The 23,009-nt window shown below is 40.0% G+C and overlaps 1 protein-coding gene across 3 annotated transcripts in view; it reads right to left on the bottom strand.

The window, feature by feature from the left end:
* Positions 1 to 23,009, bottom strand: part of LOC140492061 (testican-1-like) — a 538,140-nt gene that overhangs the window by 31,573 nt on the left and 483,558 nt on the right. For all 3 annotated transcript variants that reach the window (XM_072590727.1, XM_072590726.1, XM_072590728.1), the window contains one exon: positions 1,311 to 1,430. In XM_072590727.1, coding sequence (XP_072446828.1) covers positions 1,311 to 1,430 — 120 coding nt within the window. The remainder of the gene's footprint in view (positions 1 to 1,310; positions 1,431 to 23,009) is intronic.

Genomic DNA, 23,009 nt, shown 5'->3' with positions numbered 1-23,009 from the left:
AATCAAAAAAAAATTCATTTCCCGCCACAAATCAATGACTCAATACGATTTCAACAAAAGCAGGAGGTTGGAAATGCTCGGCAGTTTAGCAGCAAATGGGGAGAGATGCAGAGAACTGAAAAAAATTACTGTGTTTCTTTTTGCACACACTGATTGACTTGCTGAGCATTCCCGTTACTATTGAGGCTGATTCTCAAAATGAGCCATTTGGCACCAAGCTGGCATGTTTTGCATGTTTTTTTGGTAAGGGCAAAATCATCCCTAGTTTATCTAGTGTGTTATTTTCCAGATGTTGTAAAGGCAAAATTTTAATTTAACTTCTGTGATTTTTTTGTTCAGATTATATTGGATGTCATTGTTACCGGATGGCATACTGTTATATTTTACTGCAAAGAGTCATTCAATTGGTCAGTTTCAGTACTGGCACTTACAACAGGAATGATCAATTCAAATAATCAGTCTTAATCTAGGCTTTTGGGAAAAACCCATCACTTAAATGAGGCTGCCATGGATTCACTAAAAACTATTTCAAATACAAGTAAAATATGGTGGATGTTGGAAGTCTGAAACAAAAATAGAAAAATGCAACAGGCCTGGCAGCCTCTGTGAGAAGAGGGAGTTAATGTTTTGAGTCCAACTGGACTCTTCAAAAGTCTTCAGTTCTGAAAAACCACCAAATTGGACTTGAATCGTTAGCTTCAATATCTCCCAAACTAATTTCATATAGGAAAGGCAATGAGCAGAGATTGAAAACTCTAATTCAAATGATATTGGTTTATGATCCAACCTCTGCTACACTATCGTTACCTATCTCTATTTCTGCCAAAACATTCCTTTATAAATTTGACACTGGACAGAAATTATAATGGCGTGAAGTTCAGAAATTTAGGGTCACAGATGGATATTAAACCAAGAGTATACGAATCTTGCGAAGATAATATTGTTTTTAAAGGTTTTGCTTCACCCCGATTCTGTACTTTCACTGTTAAGTCCAGTGTTTGTGCTTGGAAGAGTGATTCTTATTCCATTTCATCTTGGTGTCATGCTTTCATAGTTATTTTGCACTGCAGAACGTGAAAGGCATTTTGCACCAGCATTAAACTGGAATATAAATATCTGAGCCTCTATCTTATAAAATGCTTGTGCTTATAGTTTTAGAAAAAAGGTGGGAGAATCCCCAATTCCAGCAAAAAACTAAAATTCCTTATAATTGCTGACAATTTTTTTGATAGACTGTTAACACCACCTGTTTTCCTTTGTTAGCAAGCTAATTTCAGTTGACAGTAACTCGAGTGAAGAGGTTTACTTACGGGTCTGCTCTGATTGCTTGATTGATTTAAATTTTACGTCTTGGTTGGCATCAGCATGTAAAGCCCCGAACCAGTCTTTCAGTCTGGAAGCGAGATTCCTCAGCTCTTTTTCATTGCACACTGTCAAACAACAGATGAAAGTAAACACATGTTTGGATCAGTAAGTGTGTCTTATAGAGACTGTATTAAAACAAATCCATTTCGTGCACTTAGGCATATTATCATAAGACTTGAGAAAATGTTTGACAAGGCTCCACGTGGTGGACTGGTTAGTAAGTTAGATCACAAGGGATCTAAGTTGTGAATATAGGAGATATGGTTAGTAAGTTTGCAGATGACACCAAAATAGGTGTGTAATGCAAAATTAAGAAGATAATCTCAGAGTGCAATAGGACCTTGGTCAGGGTATTGGGCCAAGGATTGGCAGATAGCGTTTAATTTAGATAAATGCGAGGTGTTGCATTTTGGTAAGGCAAAACAAGGCATGACTTATACAGTTAATAGTAGAGCCCTGGGGAGTGATGCTGAACAAAGAGAGCGAGGAGTGCGGGTGCATAGTTCCTTGAAAGTGGACCCGCAGGTAGACAGTGAAGACGGTGTTTGACACGTTTGTCTTCATTGGTTAAAACATTGAGTATAGGGGTTGAGAGCTATGTTGCAAGTATACAGGACATTTGTCAGGCCACTTTTAAACTACTGTGTACAATACTGGTTGTCCTTGTATAGGAGGAATGTTGTTCACCTTGAGAGGGTGCAGAAAAGATTTACAAAGATGGTGCTGGGACTTGAGGATTTGAATTACAGGGAGAGGCTGATTAGGCTGGGGTTATTTTCCCTGGAATGTCAGAGGCTGAAGGCTGACCTTGTGGAGGTAGATAAAATCATGACGGGCATGGAGATGATGATTTGCCAACGTCTTTTTTCTCATGTGGGAGAGTCGACAACTAGAGGGCATAGGTTTAAGGTGAGAGGGGAAGATTTAAAAAGGATCTGAGGGGTAACATTTTCACATAGACAAAAGCACAAAACCTGCTGGATGTCAGGACATTGAAGGGCAAGTATGTGTTTCCAAAGTCCAGGTATATTTCATTTGTAAATGTTTCTTTGCCAATATGCAATGCATGCAGCAGGAATGTTCTGATGGTAATGTTTTAGCTAAAGACAGATGGCAACATATTTCTGGTGCTGGCAAAACTAATATTGTCATCTCAGTGATGCAGGAGTTAGTGGCAATGACTTAAAATGTGAATGTAAAACAAAAGCATCCCATCATCTGTGGAACTTCCAAGGTATTGTGGGAAAGAGGACCGTGTGCCATGTAACTGTAATGATGTACTCTCATGAATGCAATGGTTCAGATGTATCTGGGATAAGAAGGTGGGGGGGGGGGGGGGCGGAGTTGATGAACAAGAGGCATAGATGGTTGAGCTGCTGAAGAGTTATTTTTGCAGCTTGGAGCAGTTTGGGGGATGGTCACTTCAGTATAATCCACACACAGTGTTTGCAACATCCTGGTGTGCTGTGGTCAGTAGGCGGGGGGGGGGGGGGGCAATGTGATAAATGTTGAAGGGCTACGGGAAAGGGGAGCAGAGTTCCGAGGAGAAGGATAAGGACACTGAGCTGGAGGATACTCTGTGGTGGGACAGAGCTCAGCTCAGCTGGGCATCAAAAGGCAGACGGGATTTGATTGACACCCGATTCCAGTTGATACCAGCTGGATACAGACAACTATCATGGATCCTCAAGGTCATCGTGCCATCATTTGGTTTGCAATGTGGAAGCAAACTATACTGTGTTTGTTTTGCTTGTTTTCCCTCTTGCTGTCCATCAATAAAAGCTCATATTTAGACTTGTCTGATGGGATTGCCTGTAGGCGATGTATCCCTTCTGGACAAAGATAAACTGCAGGTGACCTAAAAGCATTGTGGGAGTGGTGGTGGTGGGGTGGCGGGGGGCGGGGGCGGGGGGGAAGGAGTGCTGACTCAGAGAGGGTGTTTAGATGGAATGTGGCTAAGCACAGGTAAACTGTATGGTGCTGTTCATAGCGTGGCATTGTGGTTGCTATACCAATACTGTGTCAGTGATGGGCAACAGCGGTATGCCAATGCTTTTCCATGTGCACTACGGCCTTTGAAAGATGGTGGGCATCAAGGGGTTTCCATGATATCTGGTAAGTGGTGAGTTGTTCCGGGAATGGCACGTGTAAGATGGAGCTAGATTCAGACACGCAGGACACAATGTTGGGGGGAGGGTTAGGTAGCTAATGAGACGTGGAGAAAGTGAGGACTGCAGATGCTGGAGATCAGAGTCGAAAAGTGTGATGCTGAAAAAGCACAGCAGGAAAGGCAGTATCCGAGGAGCAGGAGAGTCGACATTTCAGGCATAAGCCCTTCATCAGGAATGAGACATGTTCGGTAAGAGATGGTTCGAAATCTCCCTGGTATGACTTGGAATATCTTGTATGAATCTGAGTAGCACGTGGGAACCTATGTAGACCATTGCATTGCAGAAGGTACACAGCATGCTGTATAAACTGTTCCGATTGACAATTAGCATCTTTAATATAAACAGCAAAAATCCCTCCAAAAAACTCTGTGGAATTCAAACTTACATATTTTGGTTAAGATTCTGTATGCAGTTTGGGACATAATCTTTAGGGGATTACTTACTGTAGATCATGTGGCTGTTATCCCCTTTTTAACTTTATAGTTATAAGAGTATACTCCCGTCTGATTGAAGTTTCTTTTACACCTTTTTTTAGGTGTTATATCCTTTCAACCTCACACAGAAATATAGCCATCTATCCAAACAATTTATCCCTGCAGTTATTTTTGTCTCTGCGGCAGTCCTCTTTTTAAATAAAGACACATTTTGGAGATTAAAGGCTAAAAATGTTCGGAGTATTTTGGGGTTCAGAGGCTTTGTTGCAACACGAACAATGAGTATTTGTTAGGGCTGCCCCTTGGTCACAAAAGGAATAGGAGGAGGATGAGATGCCAGTCAGAGCAGCAAGAGTTATTGTAGGGTAGGGGAAACAAAGAATGTGAAGATAATGATGTGAACTACTTCCTTCCAGTAGATACAGGGCACCATTCCTGCTCTGGACCTCCTCCACTGAACTCTTGGATATGAGAACTTGTACATCCTCTCATTCAGTTTCTGAGCCAGTGAATTAGTCATGACACTTAGCAGCTTCAGTGAACATGTCTCAACTGCTCCAGGAAAATTGCATCAAATCAGCACTTGAGTGCTAAATCACAGGTTTGTCTCATTTAACAGCTTAACAGTAAGTTTTGTTAAATTACAGTAATCAGTAATTATAGCCAAAATTACATCATAAAACCAAACTTTAAAACAGTTCTGCTTTATTATCATAGCAATCATTTCAGTACCGTTTTCATCAACTTAATCTGAGCTGAAAATGTGTTGCTGGAAAAGCGCAGCAGGTCAGGCAGCATCCAAGGAGCAGGAGAATTGACGTTTCGGGCATGAGCCCTTCTTCAGGTTCCTGAAGAAGGGCTCATGCCTGAAACGTCGATTCCCCTGCTCCTTAGATGCTGCCTGACCTGCTGCGCTTTTCCAGCAACACATTTTCAGCTCTGACCTCCAGCATCTGCAGTCCTCATTTTCTCCATCAACTTAATCTCCCTGGGCTCTCCAGCCAGGGAAAAGAGTCTCTCAGCATTTATCTGATCCAAAACTCAAAGAATTTGTACGTTTTTAATGAGAGTGCCTTTCATTTTATTAAGCTCCATTGAATATAGGCCCATTCTACTCAATCTCTTCTCACTGGTTAGTGCTCTCTCATTCCAGCAATCAATCTGGAAGAAGCTCTGTACAAGATCATACAGAGACTATACCAACCTGCACATATCAGTCAGTCTTGTGGCACTGTTACCTTGAGAATCGGCGATGACATTTGAACAGGTGCATGAATAGGAAAGGTTTAGAGGGTCATGGGGCTAGTGTGTGAAGTCTGGTCAGCCTGGACGAGTTGGACCAAATGATCTGTTTCCATGCTGTATGACACTGACTCTATAGGTAAGTACATAATTCTTCAGAACATTAATAATGAACATCAAGTTCCATCTGCTGCAGGACCCAGGGATTTCAACAATTGTCTCAAAAGAAGTGGCAATGACTTTGAATATTTTGTCAGAATCTGAGTTCCACATGGGAACCTATGTGAGACAATTGCAGTGCAGACGCTACACAGCATGTTATATAAACTGTTCCAAACATTAATTAGGATCTTTAATATAAAAATATGCCCCTAGGTACTTAAACTTAAAATTTAATGGCTTTTTCCAAAATAATTTAACAGCTTACTCATGAAACATTATGCAAATAATTATTCTCTGCCCTACCCCCAAAGAGCCCATCTTTACATTCAAAATAGAGAACTAAAGTTCTGAGGGAGAATCTCCACCTCTTTGTATAAATGGAATTTTTATTGTACGTTTACTGTAAAGGTCAACTAATAATTAGGCAGTAAAGATTGCTAGAAATGGTAAACAAGAAACTAGTTCCTCTTTGAAATATTTTTCAATATTATAAATTAATATTTCAAAGGCATGTTCATACAAACCATGACTTGAGCAATGGATAGGTTATATGGTTGTAACAGGGTAGGTTATATAAACATGTAGTAAAAGTAGGCATAACAACGGTAGAGCAGGACTTTCAATATCTGATCTTTGTGTTCTTTTAAGGTAAAGGAACACAAACATGAAAGGATATGGCAAACAACTAGTTTAGCCATCCACTACCAGATCAGACTTGAGTCCAAAACACATTATCTTGTCTGTGAGAGTTACTTGCTATTCCAGGATTATCCTGGAATGGAAAGATAGCCTCCATTCACTGAAAACATGTTGGTAACCATCTCTCCTCTGTCTTCTCCACTCTTACCTGCAGCAGTAAGTGCAAGGAACTCTTAATTTTCATTAAAATCAAGACCATCAAATCAACTACCAAGGTAGTGTCCCTCTCTTCCATTGAACTTACTGTGTCAAAAGTCCACTAATCCACCACTCTGCTCAAGTTCAGAGCTTACATCTTAGTCTAACTTTTCTGCTATCGTCACTTACTCCAACTCCAAGCTCATCTTATTCACATGCCCAATCTCCTTGTTCCTTGACCCGATTATCACTGAACTACTGGCTGCATGACCCATCCTTTGGATTGTCTTATTAGCCAATATTTCATAGATTTTCATTCTTTCGGTGTTGCAACAGAGGAAACTGTCCTCTACTTATCCTCCTGCGGCGTGTCTCTACTGCCACTGTTCCATTTTCTTTGTCTAACTGTAGCCACTGAACCACCTGCAATTACTACATTTCCTGCTCCCACATCATGATGTCCCACAAAGATCTATCCTTAACTCTTCTCTCATTTCTCATCTACATATTGCCCTTTGGCAAAGTTCAAAAATGCTGTTATTTTAACATGTACGCAGATAACATCCAGTTCTACCATCACGTCTCGAATTCTCCACTATTGCTAAATTATCGGATTGTATATCTCAGATCCAGTACTGGATGAATGGAAGGAAAAGAAAATTTACAATGTGAGAAAAAAGAACAAGGTGCCTCAGGCAGTTTCCAGAGCTATTTTCCAAATAGCCCACAAATCTTCACATGGTCTCTGTGGGAGTGAAATATCTCCTGGCAGTTCTGCAAATTTTTTTTTTCTCTCAACACCAAGACAAAATATTCTGTTTCAACCACAAGCAATGGACAACAATTATTAATCTGCATTATTTCACCGACAGTTATATTCAAAATATTATGCTAAAAATCTTTGAATGTGTGAAGCATTTCTGATCATTTCAGTTTGTGCTGTGGCTCACATCCACAAAATCCCCAGAAACATTCCTGTAAAGGTAAGTAAGGTGCTCATCTTATTTTAAAAAGCTCTTGGATTATGTCATAAATTATGCAAAAGTAAAAGCAAAATCATCAAAACAAAATAAAAATCATCAAAATAGAAGTGAGAGTGTAAGGAACAGGAATATAGGAAAAGTCCATTAATCACTGTTATTTGAAATGTAAAAGGTTGAATTTCCGTTTGATTTCTCCCAACTCGCCTCAATTAAGCCAGAAGTCACATGACATCAGGTTATAGTCCAACAGGTTTATTTAAAATCACAAGCTTTTGGAGCGCTGCTCCTTCATCAGGCGAAGTCATCTGGCTAAGGAGCAGCAGCCTGAAAGCTTGTAATTTCACATAAACCTGTTGGACTATAATCTGACGTCGTGTGACTTCTGATTTTGCCCACCCCAGTCCAACACCAGCACCTCCACACCATCTCAATTAACCTTCGGCAACAACTAATTCAATTGTTTTTTGAACTTGCCTTGGCTTTTTCGTCTGCATGACAACAGAGGAGAAATTCATTTTCTAACTTATTTTAGTAATTTTGGCTTAACAGAACAGTAATTGTGTGGTCAAATTCTCTTATGAGAATATTAGGATATTTTTCTGCTATAATATTGAAGGGGTTCATGCTACATGCTCATAACAAAATGGCCCATGTCTGCTCACACAAAATGGCCAACAAACAGAAAGGAACAGCCAGCCTTAGAATTAGAACACAAAATGGCTGACAGGAAATAAATAAGGCTAACAGTCTGTTCCAGCATTTAATTAAAGAAAATGACAACATAGAGACATAGAGTCCTAGAGATGTACAGCACAGAAACAGACCCTTCAGTCCAACTTGTCCATGCCGACCAGATATCCCAACCTAATCTAGTCCCACCTGCCAGCACCCGGCCCATATACCTCCAAACCCTTCCTAATCGTATCACCATCCAGATACCTTTTAAATGTTGCAATTGTACTAGCCTTCACCACTTCCTCTGGCAGCTCATTCCATATACATACCACCCTCTGAGTGAAAAGGTTGCCCCTGAGGTCTCTTTTATATCTTTCCTCTCTCACCCTAAACCTATGCCCTCTAATTCTGGACTCCCCGACCCAAGGGAAAAGACCTTGTCTATTTATCCTATCTATGCCCCTCATGGTTTTATAAACTTTCATAAGGTAACCCCTCAGCCTCCGATAGTCCAGGGAAAACAGCATATTCAACCTCTCCCTAAAGCTGAAATCCTCCAACCCTGGCAACATCCTTGTAAATCTTTTCTGAACCCTTTCAAGTTTCACAATATCTTTCCCATAGGAAGGAGACCAGAATTGCACGCAATATTCCAACATCTTTGAACCAAGTTACATCAAGGCCATGAGTACCGCATTCCAGACACTACTGATAAGAGCATGTCTCTAAAATAGGCAAGCAACTAATCTTCGCCCACATTAATGGAAAAGTATTTGCCACAGTGAATGAATGAACACCAGGCATGAGATCAACCCAGTCACCTCCTTAAGTTGTTATCAGAACAACAGTTAAAGTTATTTTGTAGTTGTTTCTTTGAAATGAATTACTCTGTAATAGGTTTTAATTAGAAATTCCATTGGGAATCATAAGGAAAGTTTTTAGCATAAAGAATGTACACATATAACCAACGTTTAATAAAAGTATTAAAGAAAAAGCATGTCGATCTAGATGTGAAAGTTAATTAACTTCAGGAAATACCATCACGTGCTCTGAACAAAATGGATCGTTTACAGCCCAAATTTTAAGAGTAGGAAAAGTGGTATTTAACATTATAGTTATAAGTAACTTCCTAACAAAAATCAATATTACAAATTTTATAGAAACTAGTTGAAACTAACTGTCTTTTGTATTTTTGCATGCATAATTAGAATAGTGAGCAATGTAAGAGTAATAACTGAAATTAATAAAGCAGCACATAAGATACAACAAATAATCAAATTCAAACCATCTCTACAGTTAAAGCCAGCCTGAGAGGCTGGAAGGAGTACAGCAATAAACTCTGGAATATGAATGAACAGGATGCATAGAAAAATTCCAATGCCCAGAGATTATAGTGTCTGTTAAACACCATGAGATCATGGGAAGCTGAGGCTGGTTAAATAGGTATCTATCATTAATTAGGTGTTTTACTGGATTAGGTGTATGGATTAGGAGGGGGCAACTGTAGTTATATTGTATGTAACCATTGTAATACAGAAACGTATAAAAAGACTCCTCTTTACTGCATATGTTAGAGTGTGTTGTTGATCTATCTTCTGATCCGAGCCAAAGATTAAACGAATAATTGAGTTCATACATTGAGGCCAGATTCTGAGAAGATCTTTTGGCCCTTTTCCTGCTTTAACAGATTCCTGCATGAATAAACTTCCACTTGCCTCAGGTCTGCCTGCCTCCTGAGTTTTCATTCCCTGTCAGGGGAAAATGCTCCTACAAATGTTAACAGGCAATCTGGGAAGAGTAAGATTTCCTGGACACGCTGGCAAACTGAGTTATTGTCAGGTAATAATTCGGAAAGTGACATAATCCTTGTAGCAACTGTTCAATTTGAGATTTTAATTTCCCGTAATGAGTTTAAAGCAATTACAAGGGATTTCAAGATTTAAGACTTTATTGTGAAAGAGTTAAAGTGCAAAGTTACATAGCTGTGTGAAATTACAAACTTTGCTTAGTCTTGCAGAACTTGTAGAAATTATTTGGGACTACAGATTAATTTGGGTATGGGTTACAGTTATAAGAACTAAAGCAGTGACATAAGATCTGTTAGTTTTGTTGACAATGGTAAGTATAGGATTAGATGGACTCGGCAATTGCTATTTTTGGATAAATTACCATTTTTTTGAAAAGAGGATTGAAAGAGGGAACTTGAGAGTCAAGAATGTCAGAGCAAGTACGGGTCAGGATATTTTCATGTGGGGTGAAGAATAATGGAAGAAAAAGGCTCAGGTGACTTTTATTTTACCTAGTCATGTAAGTGCAGAATTGGAAATATAGAGAAAAGCATGTGTTCCATCATATAACTCTTGTCGACAATAAAATGCTACAAAAACAGTAAATGTTCTAGAGATATGCTGAATTGTTGAGATGAATTTCAGGAGTCTGAGGGTGTTTTGCCCTCTATGTATACTTGCACTGATCAATAAAATGTAGCCTGATTCACCTTACATGATCCACAATAAGTAAAAGCAACAAACTAAAAGCAACCTCTACTAAAGATTATTTATTCAGTCAATAGTATTCTAAACTACAGAAAAGGTACACCCTCCTCCCCTCAATTAAGTTATGACATGACTGAAATCCCCATGGACCAATATATTTTATAGCCTGTTCTTTGAAGAGTTGCAACTTTTACATGAACCAATCCAACATCAGTCCCAGTGACAGGGTCACGATTCTGGGTTTCGTCAAATGGTAATTTCAGTGAACATCGAATGGCATTTTTCTCACCTTTTCAAGAAATTAGGAACTGAATAGAAAGGCTGAGGTTAACACTGTTTCCCACTTCTCCCTCCACTCACTGCCCACCCTTCTAGCTAATGCCAGGATAAATCTTCTGGATTCTTAAATTGCACTTGGATGCACAATTTTCTGCCATATGTTTGCTTCGTAGCTCATAGAAAACACACAACCATATGTTTTTAGTGACCTCACCAGCTACATAGCCTTTGTCTCTCTCTCTCTCTGTGAGACCTTTTTCTTTGTCTCTGATTCTGACCAAAAGCCTGCAGACCAAAATTCTAAGTACAGTCAGCATAGCAGCTCTAGTCTTTATTTACAAGTGTGAATATTACATAATGTACTCTCAGGAAAATGTCAATCTGGATTTTTCTGTCCCCAGGTTAACTAAGCAATCCAGGTTTGATACCATACAGATCACCTAAGAGATCACATGGCCCTCTTTACTTCTCAATTTTACTTAACTTGAGAAGATCTTTTAAAAGATCTCACAAATTTATTATGAGTGTTCAGTTTTTACAACTGATAAGTTTTCCACATGTTCATTGTAGCTCCGCCGAATGGAAAACATAAATTCATCAGATGGAATTATTCTTAAAACCAGTGAGACACTAAGGACAACAGCAAGTAGATTTGAAAATGCCACTGGATATACACACATAAAACTGTTAAACAGCCCCTATAATCCATTATCATTTTCTCACTTCTGAATATGACTAAATGAGACTCAGTATTGTACTTCTCTATTAACAGAGCAGGTCACTTGTGACAGAATTCCTTGCCTCTCACCTGCTCTGGTAGCCACAACACTTACATAGCTAGTCCAATTCAGTTTCTGATCAATGGTCACCCTCGGACTTTGATAGTTGGGGCTTCAGTGATAACAATGCCATCGCATGCCATGGGGTAATGGTTGATTTCTCTTGTTGGAGATTGGCAGTTGTGTGGCATGAATGTTACTTGCCACTTGTAGCCCAAATTTGGCTATTGTCCAGGCTTTGCTGCATTTAGACATAAGACTGTGTCAGTATCTGAGAAGCATTGAATGGTGCTGGATATTATGTAATCATCAGCAAACATTCTCACTTACCTTACTATGGAGGGAAAGTCATTGAAACAATTGAGAGTGATTGAGGTGAGAGTACTACCTTGAGGAACTGCTGCAGTGATGTCCTGGAGCTCTAATGACTGACCTCCAACAACCACAATCATCTTCCTTAGTGCCAGGTATGACTCCAACCAGTGGAGAGATTTCCCCTGATTCCCATTGACTTCAGTTTTGTTCCTCGATGCCACGTTTGGTCAAATATGGTTGTGATTTTAAGGATAGTCACACTTACCTTGCCTTCAGAGTTCAGTTCTTTTGTCCATGTTTGAATCAAGGCTGAAATAGAGCCATTGAGTCATACAGCATGGAAAGTGGCCCTGTCGCTCACCATGTCTAAGCCGACCAACAAACACCAAACTAATCCATTTACCTACCTTTCATCCATAGCCTACTATGCCCTGGCATTTTATGATTTGGAGGTGCTGGTGTTGGACTGGGTTGTACAAAGTTAAAAATCTCACAACACCAGATTATAGTCCAACAGGTTTAGTTGGAAGCACTAACTTTCAGAGCACTGCTCCTTCACCAGATGATTGTGGAGTATACTCCACAACCGCGTGATGAAGGAGCAGTGCTCCAAAATCCAGTGCTTCCAAATTAACCTGTTGGACTGTAACCTGGCATTTTAAGTACTCATTCAGATGCTTCTGAAACGTTGCAACAATATCTGCCTCCACCTCCCTCTGAGGCAGTACATTTCATATTTCTACCACACTCTGGGTGAAAATTTTTTTTCTCAGATCTCCTCTAAATGCGGTCAGGAGCTGAGTAACTCTAGTGATGTTCAAACTGAGATATTGATAAGCAAGTGCTGCTTAACACTTCACTGATGATCTAGACTAGACTGATGTGGAGGTTATCTGCCTGGTTGGGTTGGCCCTGTTTCTTGAGTACAGGACATTGCTGGGCAATTTTCCACATTGTTGGCTAGATGCCTGTGCTGGGGCTGTCCAGGACTGCTTGGCTTGGGGCACGGCAAATTCTGGAGTACAAGTCTTGAGTATTATTGCTGGAATGTTGTCAGGGCCCATTATCTTTTCATTATTCAATGTCTTCAGCCATTTGTTGATATCACATGCAGTAAAATAAATTGTCTGAAGCCTGGCATCTATGATGCAGTGGAACATCAGATTCAATTGAGCTGGATCAGCCAATTGGCATTTTCTAGCTGAAGATTGTTGCAAATCCTTCAGCTTTATAACTCATACTGATGAGCTGGACTCGCTCATCATTGAGAATGGTGGAGTGGAGCCTCTTGCTCCAGTGGGTTGTTTAATTGTCCACCACAATTCACAACTGGATGTGGCAGGACTTAGTCAGTCAGTAGTGGTGCTGCCAAGCCCTCTTTGTCACCCTCAGTGCTTTCTCAGCATGGATGACAACTGATTCATCAGCTAAGGGGGCAATACATAATAGATGCCATGAGACTTCATGGGATGTGGAATCAAAGTCAATGGCCTCTTGTTTGTATGCCACTGTGCAGCCACTAACTTTGCTGTGTCTCTGCTGCTGGTGGGACAGGACTGACCTCCAGATAAAGATGGTACTGTCTGGGACTTTGTGTGTAAAATATGATAATATAAGACTGTTGACTAGGCTTTGGGACAGCTCTCCAAATTTTGGCACTAGCCCCCAGAAGTTGGTCAGGAGGACTCTTTAGGGTCAACAAGGCTGAGTTTGCATTGGCATCTTCAGTGTCTAGATAGTGGTCTTTCTGGTTTCCTTCCTTTTTAAAAAAACCTTTTAGCAGTTCGATAAAACTGAATGGCTTACGAGGTCATTTCAGAGGGCAGTTAAGAGTCACTTGCTGTGGGTCTGGAGGCACATGTAGGCCAGACCGGGTTAGGATGGCAGTTTTCCTTCCCGAAGGGACGTTAGTTCAATGCTAGTTGTTAATTCTCAATCACCTTGGATTTAAGCATCAACGTACACTACCCTCTATCTCCAAATGACACATAATGGAGCTGCACCAGTCAGTACAAAGCAGCTCGTTACGGAGAATTTTGTTTAACAATTTGGATCTAGTTCCAGTTTGACCTCATTTTGAATGTGAGCACTGCACATATGTGGAGGATCTGTGTTGGGCTCTCCTGTGAAGTTGAAATTAACTTTTAACAGCCTGCATTTTATGTATTTTTCAATGGGTAAATTTGTCTGTAGTTTGGAATCTGCAGTGAGTGCCTTGTTTTTGAGCAAGGGATCATCAACCCCTCATTATCTTTATGGTCATAAGAGATCACAGTCTAGTCCATTTGAAATTTCTTTGGCATACTCAGATGTTATATTCCATTGATCCAACCACAGAACTCGTTTAAACTTGCAATTACTTTGTTGTTGTAGCAGTCTTAGTCTTTTTTAACAAAACACATTTTGGAATTAAGGGCTAAAATTGTCCCTAGTATCTTAGGGTTGAAACCATCACTGTAACATCATTTAGTGTGGCACTTGCTGTCACTAATTGACTCTCATGACTAGCTTTTAGTCTAATTAATGGTATCATGTTCATGTAACATAACTCACAAAGATTCGATTCTTGTTAGGTCAGATATCTTGATGTCTAGTAGCAGCACTAACTATTTACATTGCTCCAATATCACAGATTAACACACATGATCTTGGTTCTGCAATTACACTTACTATACATTACTTACACATACCTGGCTGCTGAAAACACTCCCATACTATTGCAGAGTGAGAGGTAATGAAGACAAGTTGGATACCTTCATTTTGGAACATTGTGTCATGTGACTTATCTTAAAGATACAGCCGTATCTGGTCTGAAATCTACGCCATAATACAACAGCGTCTGGGAAAGTTAACAATGAAATTCACAACTGATCTTAGAGAAATTGTTTGGGTGAAGTTCATAGCACAGAAGCAGATAAGTGTATTGTTTTTAAGTGTGACCTGCAGAAAGTCTGCAGTAGCGAGTAGAGTGGGTTCTTTCTTCATTATTTATTTTTTTTTAGAAATGTCTCTTGATTAAACTTAAAATATAAGCTGGAGCAGTGTTTGAAGAGGAATAAGATGATGTTATTTTCTGGGTCTGTAGATTGTGAAGGAGCAAAAATGGCCTTTAGTAGAGTGATATACACTTCTTGTCAGCTGTGGGAGTTTAAAGAGAGTTTAAGGGTTACTGCAGATCATATCTGCAAAAAATGCTGTTGGTTGCGAATCATATCATTGATTGGAGAGACAGTTAGAAGCAATGAAGAATTTACAACAGCAACAGTATGTGATGGATGGAAGTTATAGGAAGGGGGGGAAAGTCTCAGATACAATCACGTAGATGGATTAACTCCAGGAAAGATAATAGAGGTAGGCAGCTCGTGCAGGACCTTTTGTGGCTATACCCATTTCAAACAAGTATGCTGTTTTGGAAAACGTAGGGGGTGATGGATTCTCAGGAGAATGTAGCACAAACAGCGAAGTTTCTGGTATTGAGACTGGCTCTAGATTAGATTAGATTAGATTAGATTAGATTACTTACAGTGTGGAAACAGGCCCTTCGGCCCAACAAGTCCACACCGACCCGCCGAAGCGCAACCCACCCATACATTTACCCCTTACCTAACACTATGGGCAATTTAGCATGGCCAATTCACCTGACCTGCACATTTTTGGACTGTGGGAGGAAACCGGAGCACCCGGAGGACATGTGCCTCCAGACCCACAGCAAGTGACTCTTAACTGCCCTCTGAAATGACCTCGTAAGCCATTCAGTTTTATCGAACTGCTAAAAGGTTTTTTTAAAAAGGAAGGAAACCAGAAAGACCACTATCTAGACACTGAAGATGCCAATGCAAACTCAGCCTTGTTGACCCTAAAGAGTCCTCCTGACCAACTTCTGGGGGCTAGTGCCAAAATTTGGAGAGCTGTCCCAAAGCCTAGTCAACAGTCTTATATTATCATATTTTACACACAAAGTCCCAGACAGTACCATCTTTATCTGGAGGTCAGTCCTGTCCCACCAGCAGCAGAGACACAGCAAAGTTAGTGGCTGCACAGTGGCATACAAACAAGAGGCCATTGACTTTGATTCCACATCCCATGAAGTCTCATGGCATCTATTATGTATTGCCCCCTTAGCTGATGAATCAGTTGTCATCCATGCTGAGAAAGCACTGAGGGTGACAAAGAGGGCTTGGCAGCACCACTACTGACTGACTAAGTCCTGCCACATCCAGTTGTGAATTGTGGTGGACAATTAAACAACCCACTGGAGCAAGAGGCTCCACTCCACCATTCTCAATGATGAGCGAGTCCAGCTCATCAGTATGAGTTATAAAGCTGAAGGATTTGCAACAATCTTCAGCTAGAAAATGCCAATTGGCTGATCCAGCTCTAATACAATGAGGGGCACGTTGGGTTCTAAGAGATCAATTGTGTTAGCGGACTCTCTAGTCCGAGGTACAGACAGACATTTCTGAGGCCAGCAGCGAAAAATCAGAATGGTGTGTTGGTTCCCTGGTGCCAGAATCAAGGATGTCTCAGAGAGGGTGCAGAATGTTCTCAAGGGGGAGAGGGGCCAGCAAGGGGTCATTGTCCACATTGGAACCAATGACATAGGAAGGGAAAAGTTTGAGATTCTGAAGGGAGATTATAGAGAGTTAGGCAGGAATTTAAAAAGGAGGTCCTCGAGAGCAGTAATATCTGGATTACTCCCAGTGCTACGAACTAGTGAGGGCAGGGATAGGAGGATAGAGCATGGCTGAGGAGCTGGTGTATGGGGGAATGATTCACATTTTTGGATCATTGGAAGCTGTTTTGGGGTAGAAGTGACCTGTACAAGAAGGACGGTTTGCACCTAAATTGGAAGGGGACTGATATACTGGCAGGAAGACTTGCTAGAGCTGCTCGGGAGGATTTAAACAAGTAAGATGGAGGGGGGTGGGACCCAGGGAGATAGTGAGAAAAGAAATCAATCTGAGACTGGTGCAGTTGAGAACAGGTGAGTCAAACAGTCAGGGCAAGCAGGGACAAGGGAGGACTAATAAATTAAACTGCATTTATTTCAATGCAAGGGGCCTAACAGGGAAGGCAGATGAACTTGGGTCACGGTTAGGAACATGGGACTGGGATATCAGCAATTACAGAAACATGGCTCAGGGACTGGCAGCTTAATGTCCCAGGATACAAATGCGACAGGAAGGATAGAAAATGAGGCAAGAGAGAAGAGGGAGTGGTGTTTTTGATAAGGGATAGCATTACAGATGTGCTGAGGGAGGATATTCCTGGAAATACATCCAGGGAAGTTATTTGGTGGAACTGAGAAATAAGAAAGGGATGATCACCTTATTGGGATTGTAATTATAGACTCCCTAATAGTCAGAGGGAAATTGAGAAACAAACTTGTAAGGAGATCTCAGTTATCTGTAAGAATAATAGGGTGGTAATGGTAGAGGATTTTGAATTTCCAAACATAGACTGGCACTGTCATAGTGTTAAGGGTTTAGATAGAGAGGAATTTGTTAAATGCGTACAAGACAATTTTCTGATTCAGTATGTGGATGTACCTACTAGAGAAGGTGCAAAACTTGACCTACTTGACTCTTGGGAAATAAGGCAGGGCAGCTGACTGAGGTTTCAGTGGGGAAGCACTTTGGGGCCAGCGACCATAATTCTGTTGGTTTTAAAATAGTGATGGAAAAGGATAGATTAGATCTAAAAGTTGAAGTTCTAAATTGGAGAAAGGCCAAAATTGATGATACAAGGCAAGAACTTTCAAAAGCTGATTGGGACAGTTGTTCGCAGGTAAAGGGACGGCTGGAAAATGGGAAGCCTTCAGAAATGAGATAACGAGGATCCAGAGAAAGTATATTCCTGTTAGTGTGAAAGGAAAGGCTGGTAGGTATAGGGAATGCTGGGTGACTTAAGAAATTGAGGGTTTGGTTAAGAAAAAGAAGGAAGCATATGTAAGGTATAGACAGGATAGATCGAGTGAATTCTTAGAGTATAAAGGCAATAAGAGCATACTTAAGAGGGAAATCAGGAGGGCAAAAAGGGGACATGAGAGAGCTTTGGCAAATAGAATTAAGGAGAATCCAAAGGGTTTTCACAAATACATTAAGGACAAAATGATAACTAGGGAGAGTATAGAGCCCCTCAAAGCAGCCTTTGTGTGGAGCTGCAGAAAATGGAGGGGGATACCAAATGAGTATTTTGCATCAGTGTTTACTGTGGAAAAGGGTATGGAAGATATAGAAAGTAGGGAAATAGATGGTGACATCTTGCAAAATGTCCAGATTACAGAGGAGGAAGTGCTGGATGTCTTGAAATGGGTAAAAATCCCCAGGACCTGATCAGGTGTACCCAATAACTCTGTGGGAAGCTAGAGAAGTGATTGCTGGGCCTCTTGCTGAGATATTTGTATCATCAATCGTCACAGGTGAGGTGCCGGAAGACTGGAGGTTGGCAAACGTGGTGCCACTGTTTAAGAAGGGTAATAAGGACAAGACAAGGAAATTTAGACCAGTAAGCCTGACATCGGTGGTGGGCAAGTTGTAGGAGGGAATCCTGAGGGACAGGATGTACATGTATTTGGAAAGGCAAGGAATGATTAGGGATAGTCAACATGGCTTTGTGCGTGGGAAATCATGTCTTACAAACTTGATTGAGTTTTTTGAAGTAACGAAGAGGATTGATGAGGGCAGAGTGGTAGATGTGATCTATATGAACTTCAGTGAGGCATTTGACAAGGTTCCCCATGGCAGACTGGTTATCAAGGTTAGATCTCACGGAATAAAGGGAGAACTAGCTATTTGGATACAGAACTAGCTGAAAGGTAGAAGACAGAGGGTTGTTTTTCAGACTGGAGGCCTGTGACCAGTGGAGTGCCGGAAGGATCGGTGCAGGGTCCTCTACATTTTGTCATTTATATAAATGATTTGGATGCGAGCATAAGAGCATAAGAGCATAATAGTAACTTTGCAGATGACACCAAAATTGAAGATGTAGTGGACAGCGAAGAAGGTTACCTCAGATTACAACAGGATCTTGATCAGGTGGGCTAATGGGCCAAGAAGTGGCAGATGGAGTTTAATTTGGATAAATGCGAGGTGCTGCATTTTGGGAAAGCAAATCTTAGCAGAATTTATACACTTAATGGTAAGGTCCTAGAGCGTGTTGCTGAACAAAGAAACCTTGGAGTGCAGGTTCATAGCTCCTTGAAAGTGGAGTCGCAGGTAGATAGGATAGTGAAGAAGGTGTTTGGTATGCTTTCCTTTATTGGTCAGAGTATTGAGTACAGGAGTTGGGAGGTCATGTTGTGGCTGTACAGGACATTGATTAGGACACTGTTGGAATATTGCGTGCAATTCTGGACTCCTTCCTATCGGAAAGATGTTGTGAAACTTGAAAGGGTTGAGAAAAGGTTTACAAGGATGTTTGCCAGGGTTGGAGGATTTGAGCTATAGGGAGAGGTTGAGTAGGCTAGGGCTGTTTTCCTTGGAGCGTCGGAGGCTGAGGGGTGACCTTATAGAGGTTTACAAAATTATGAGGGGCATGGATAGGATAAATAGACAAAGTCTTTTCCCTGGGGTTGGGGAGTCCAGAACTAGGGGGCATAGGTTTAGGGTGAAAGGGGAAAGATATAAAAGGAGCAACCTTTTCACACAGAGGATGGTACGTGTATGGAATGAGCTGCCAGAGGAGGCTGGTACCATTGTAACATTTAAAAGGCATTTGGATGGGTATATGAAAAGGAAGGGTTTGGAGGGAAATGGGCCAGGTGCTGGCAGGTGGGACTAGATTGGGTTGGGATATCTGGTCAACTTGGATGGTTTGGACTGATGGGTCTGTTTCCATGCTGTACATCTCTGTTCTCTGTGACTCTATGACCTTGGCATGCCGCACGGGCATGTCTCCCTGCTTGGCATGATACCTTCTGGCTTGGTATAAACTATATATTGATGTGGGAAACTGAATGCCAGCTACAAAATTACAGTCAGTTTCCTTTACTTGGAGGAAGCAAGGTTCTTAACAAGCCTGGTTGGCAACACACCAAATTGAGGCAGGTACCCTTCTGACTCCAACCTCCTCTAAAATCGTGTCATCAGGAATTATGCTGGAAATCCAGAACTCTGGTCAGGGTGGGAATTTTCAGGACAATCCCTCTTTGTTCCTAGTAGGGCCTGAAAACCTGTCCACACTATCTGTTAACATTTCTATGGTCAGACACATGTCAGAAAAACAAAGCTGTTCCTGCATCAGTAGAAGTTCACAAGAGAATGAGCAAAGCATTTTGAAATATCAGTGGATTTGATGCATTTTTATAAATATTAAATTACGTCCTCTAAATAGTATGTTGCATAAATCCTTTCACAAAATGACTTCATTATTAGACTTAAACATTGTTGTAAAGAAGACTTATACAATTCCAGTCTGCATAGCTGTTGGAAAAGCAATTCATCAATCAGAAGACAGTCAAATCTAATAGCTTTTCCACCTCAGTGACTTTATGGAAAACTATTGACATTTTAATGATTGCATGTAATATAATGAGACTAACCACTTTTATATTCAATGACAAAAATTGATCACACGTAGATTAAACAGACCTGAAAATAGTTTTATGAAGTGCTGACCAATTTAACATTTAAATTTTTTTTGATTAAATATGAATATTATTGTAAGAGCAGTGAGTTACAAACCTTGATGCACCAGCATTCAGATATTCAATTTCAGATGGCAAGAAAAAGGACATCTTTAAACGATTAAATCCATTATACCCTTCACTTGAAATTTCATGTATAATTGGTGGAAGAGGAGTCAGCTGGCAGGAAATAATTTTCATGAGTGTTTACTAAATGGCATCAGCAAATGCCGATTTCTATGCAGCGAGATAATGGAATAAATAATCTATTTTACTTATTCATTCTGCAATGATACAGATTTTGTTTCTTGAATTATCAAAAAAAAACCCTGCGTATAGCTTTGTCTCATTGTATTAAAATTGAAAAAAATAATCCCAAGCTGTCACTCATGATGAGCTCATGAAACAATGCATGGAAAGTTCAAATCAGTCAACTTTGACAACTAATCAAATAACAATGAACTAATAACATCTCAATATTGAATGCTCTATGCATTTTATAAACACCCTCAATTTTGATTCTTTACTGTTATTTTGATAATCAATAATAATAAATCTTGCAACCACAAAGATGGTTAACCCCTGTTGTAATCTTGAACTAAAATTAGGTCTTAAGTGTTATAAGTGCACTTGGGGAATTTTATACCAAGGAAAGTGCTGTTTTATTATTTGTGGATCTTTGATATTCATCCCTTTGGACCTTAATAAACAATATGGCTATCAATCAAAAAGTAAAAGAAATCTGGAAATGATAGAAATATGAAACAAGAGCAGAGAATTCTGGGAATATCGAGCAGATAGATCACTGGAGAGAATAGACAAATGTAAGATGTTAGCTGTGGACCCTTCACCAGAATAGAAGGGTTCATCAGTTCTTGAAAAGAAAATGGGAATAGGAATTCTCAAGCCAGAAATTTAGACATTGGTGATCCTTTGCCAGCATTCAGGGGATTGGGGAATAAAATATTATTGAGGCAGTGAGGGGTTGAGGCCTGGGTAAATGCCCAAAACTATTATGTGGCATCTGTCAGAACACTTTCCTGCTTCTCTTGCCCATGGAAAAATTTAAAGTGAAATAAAACCATACCTTCCTGGATCTCTATTAGTACATAATGCACCCACTACTAAGCAGGACTAAATGGATTGGGAATCTGCCAATGTTCCCATGTTCAGTGAAGTCCTGGGAATATTCTCTTGCTGTGGGTATACTGCTCACTTGCTCAAAATGGCAGGGCAGTAATGGGATCTGGAGGGAAGACAGTGGGAAGATGGGCCAAGTGTCCTCTTTCTTTTAATTCCCCACTTATCCTGTTCCAACAATTTAATGTTGGGGTCATTTTTTTTGAGAAACAACAATGGATAAGGCCATGTATGTTCAGTAATGAGTGAAAAAATTTTTGTTAATGAGTTATGAAAGGTGGTAGTACAATGTCAATGTCTAGTGAATACATGATGCATAGGCTGGGGTTAATGCTCTGGGGTCATGTGTTCAAATCCCACCACACCAGCCGGTGGCATTTAAATTCATATTTAATTAATCAAATAAAAACTAGTCTCTTCAAAACAGCATCAAATATCATGAAACCTGTCTGGTTCGCCAATGTTCTTAGAGAAGGAAATCTGCTGTATTTACCTGATGTAATTTGCATCTGTCTGATTGAATCAAGCACATTGTGAATCAAAGGGCAATAACTGATGGAGCTATAAATGCTGGAGTTGCCAGTGATACCACTGGAAAAATAAATGTAATAAAGGTTAATTCAGGCAACATTTTCCAAATAGTGATCATAAAATGACTGAATTTGAAATTCGGTTTGAAATACACAAGAACGATTCACAAATTATGCTTTTTTCTTTAATTTAAGTAGTATGAACTTTGATAAATAAATTGACCACAGTGAACTGCACTGAGCTTTTAATCTATCAAACACAATCTGTCTGAATATCAGATCAGAGCTAAAGTGTTAAATTACCAACTTGTATTCCTAAGAAATAGGCTATCGTATTTTTTTCAAAAGCAGCTGTTCGCTCCGAACAGAGATGGAATTAACACTTGTTAAATTCACATGTTATATTTTCTAGCAATTGACTATATATAATCAAAAACAAGACTGTGTTTAGGAGAAACCTGGTCTCATTAAAAAAATGTGTGTTCAGTTGGGTTAAATTAAATATTTCACATAAGATTAGCATTCTCATACTAATACCTCAGCAAAAACATGCCTTTTGTGATATGCTGAAACCCATATAATGTCAAACAGTAAAATTTATGAATATATAATGGATCTTCAATTTTAGTGAAATAAAGCTGACAATTGTGTGGAATTTGCCTCCATTACCCATGGCTACTTGGGTATCTTAAGGGCCTCTAGAATCTTTCAATGCACGGTTAACGTTTAGAGAGTTAAAATGTAATTTTCCAAAGAAAGGCAAAACACATTGGATATACACTTTGACTGCACGTGATGATTTGGGATCTGTGTATCGTGCATCAGATACTTTTTTCATGAATAGATTGACTAGCAAGTTCCTGATTTTCTATTTATTCCTGTCTTTTTCACTTTCTTGTTCATCTGCTTTTAATGGGAACTGACAGCTGTGTCATTCATATCTCATACAGTTGTTCTGATGACCTACCACTTATTG

This window comes from Chiloscyllium punctatum, chromosome 20 (assembly GCF_047496795.1).
Source record: "Chiloscyllium punctatum isolate Juve2018m chromosome 20, sChiPun1.3, whole genome shotgun sequence".
Lineage (NCBI taxonomy): Eukaryota > Metazoa > Chordata > Chondrichthyes > Orectolobiformes > Hemiscylliidae > Chiloscyllium > Chiloscyllium punctatum.
Note: the sequence above shows the minus strand (reverse complement) of the source record. Positions and strands in the feature narration are given on the sequence as shown.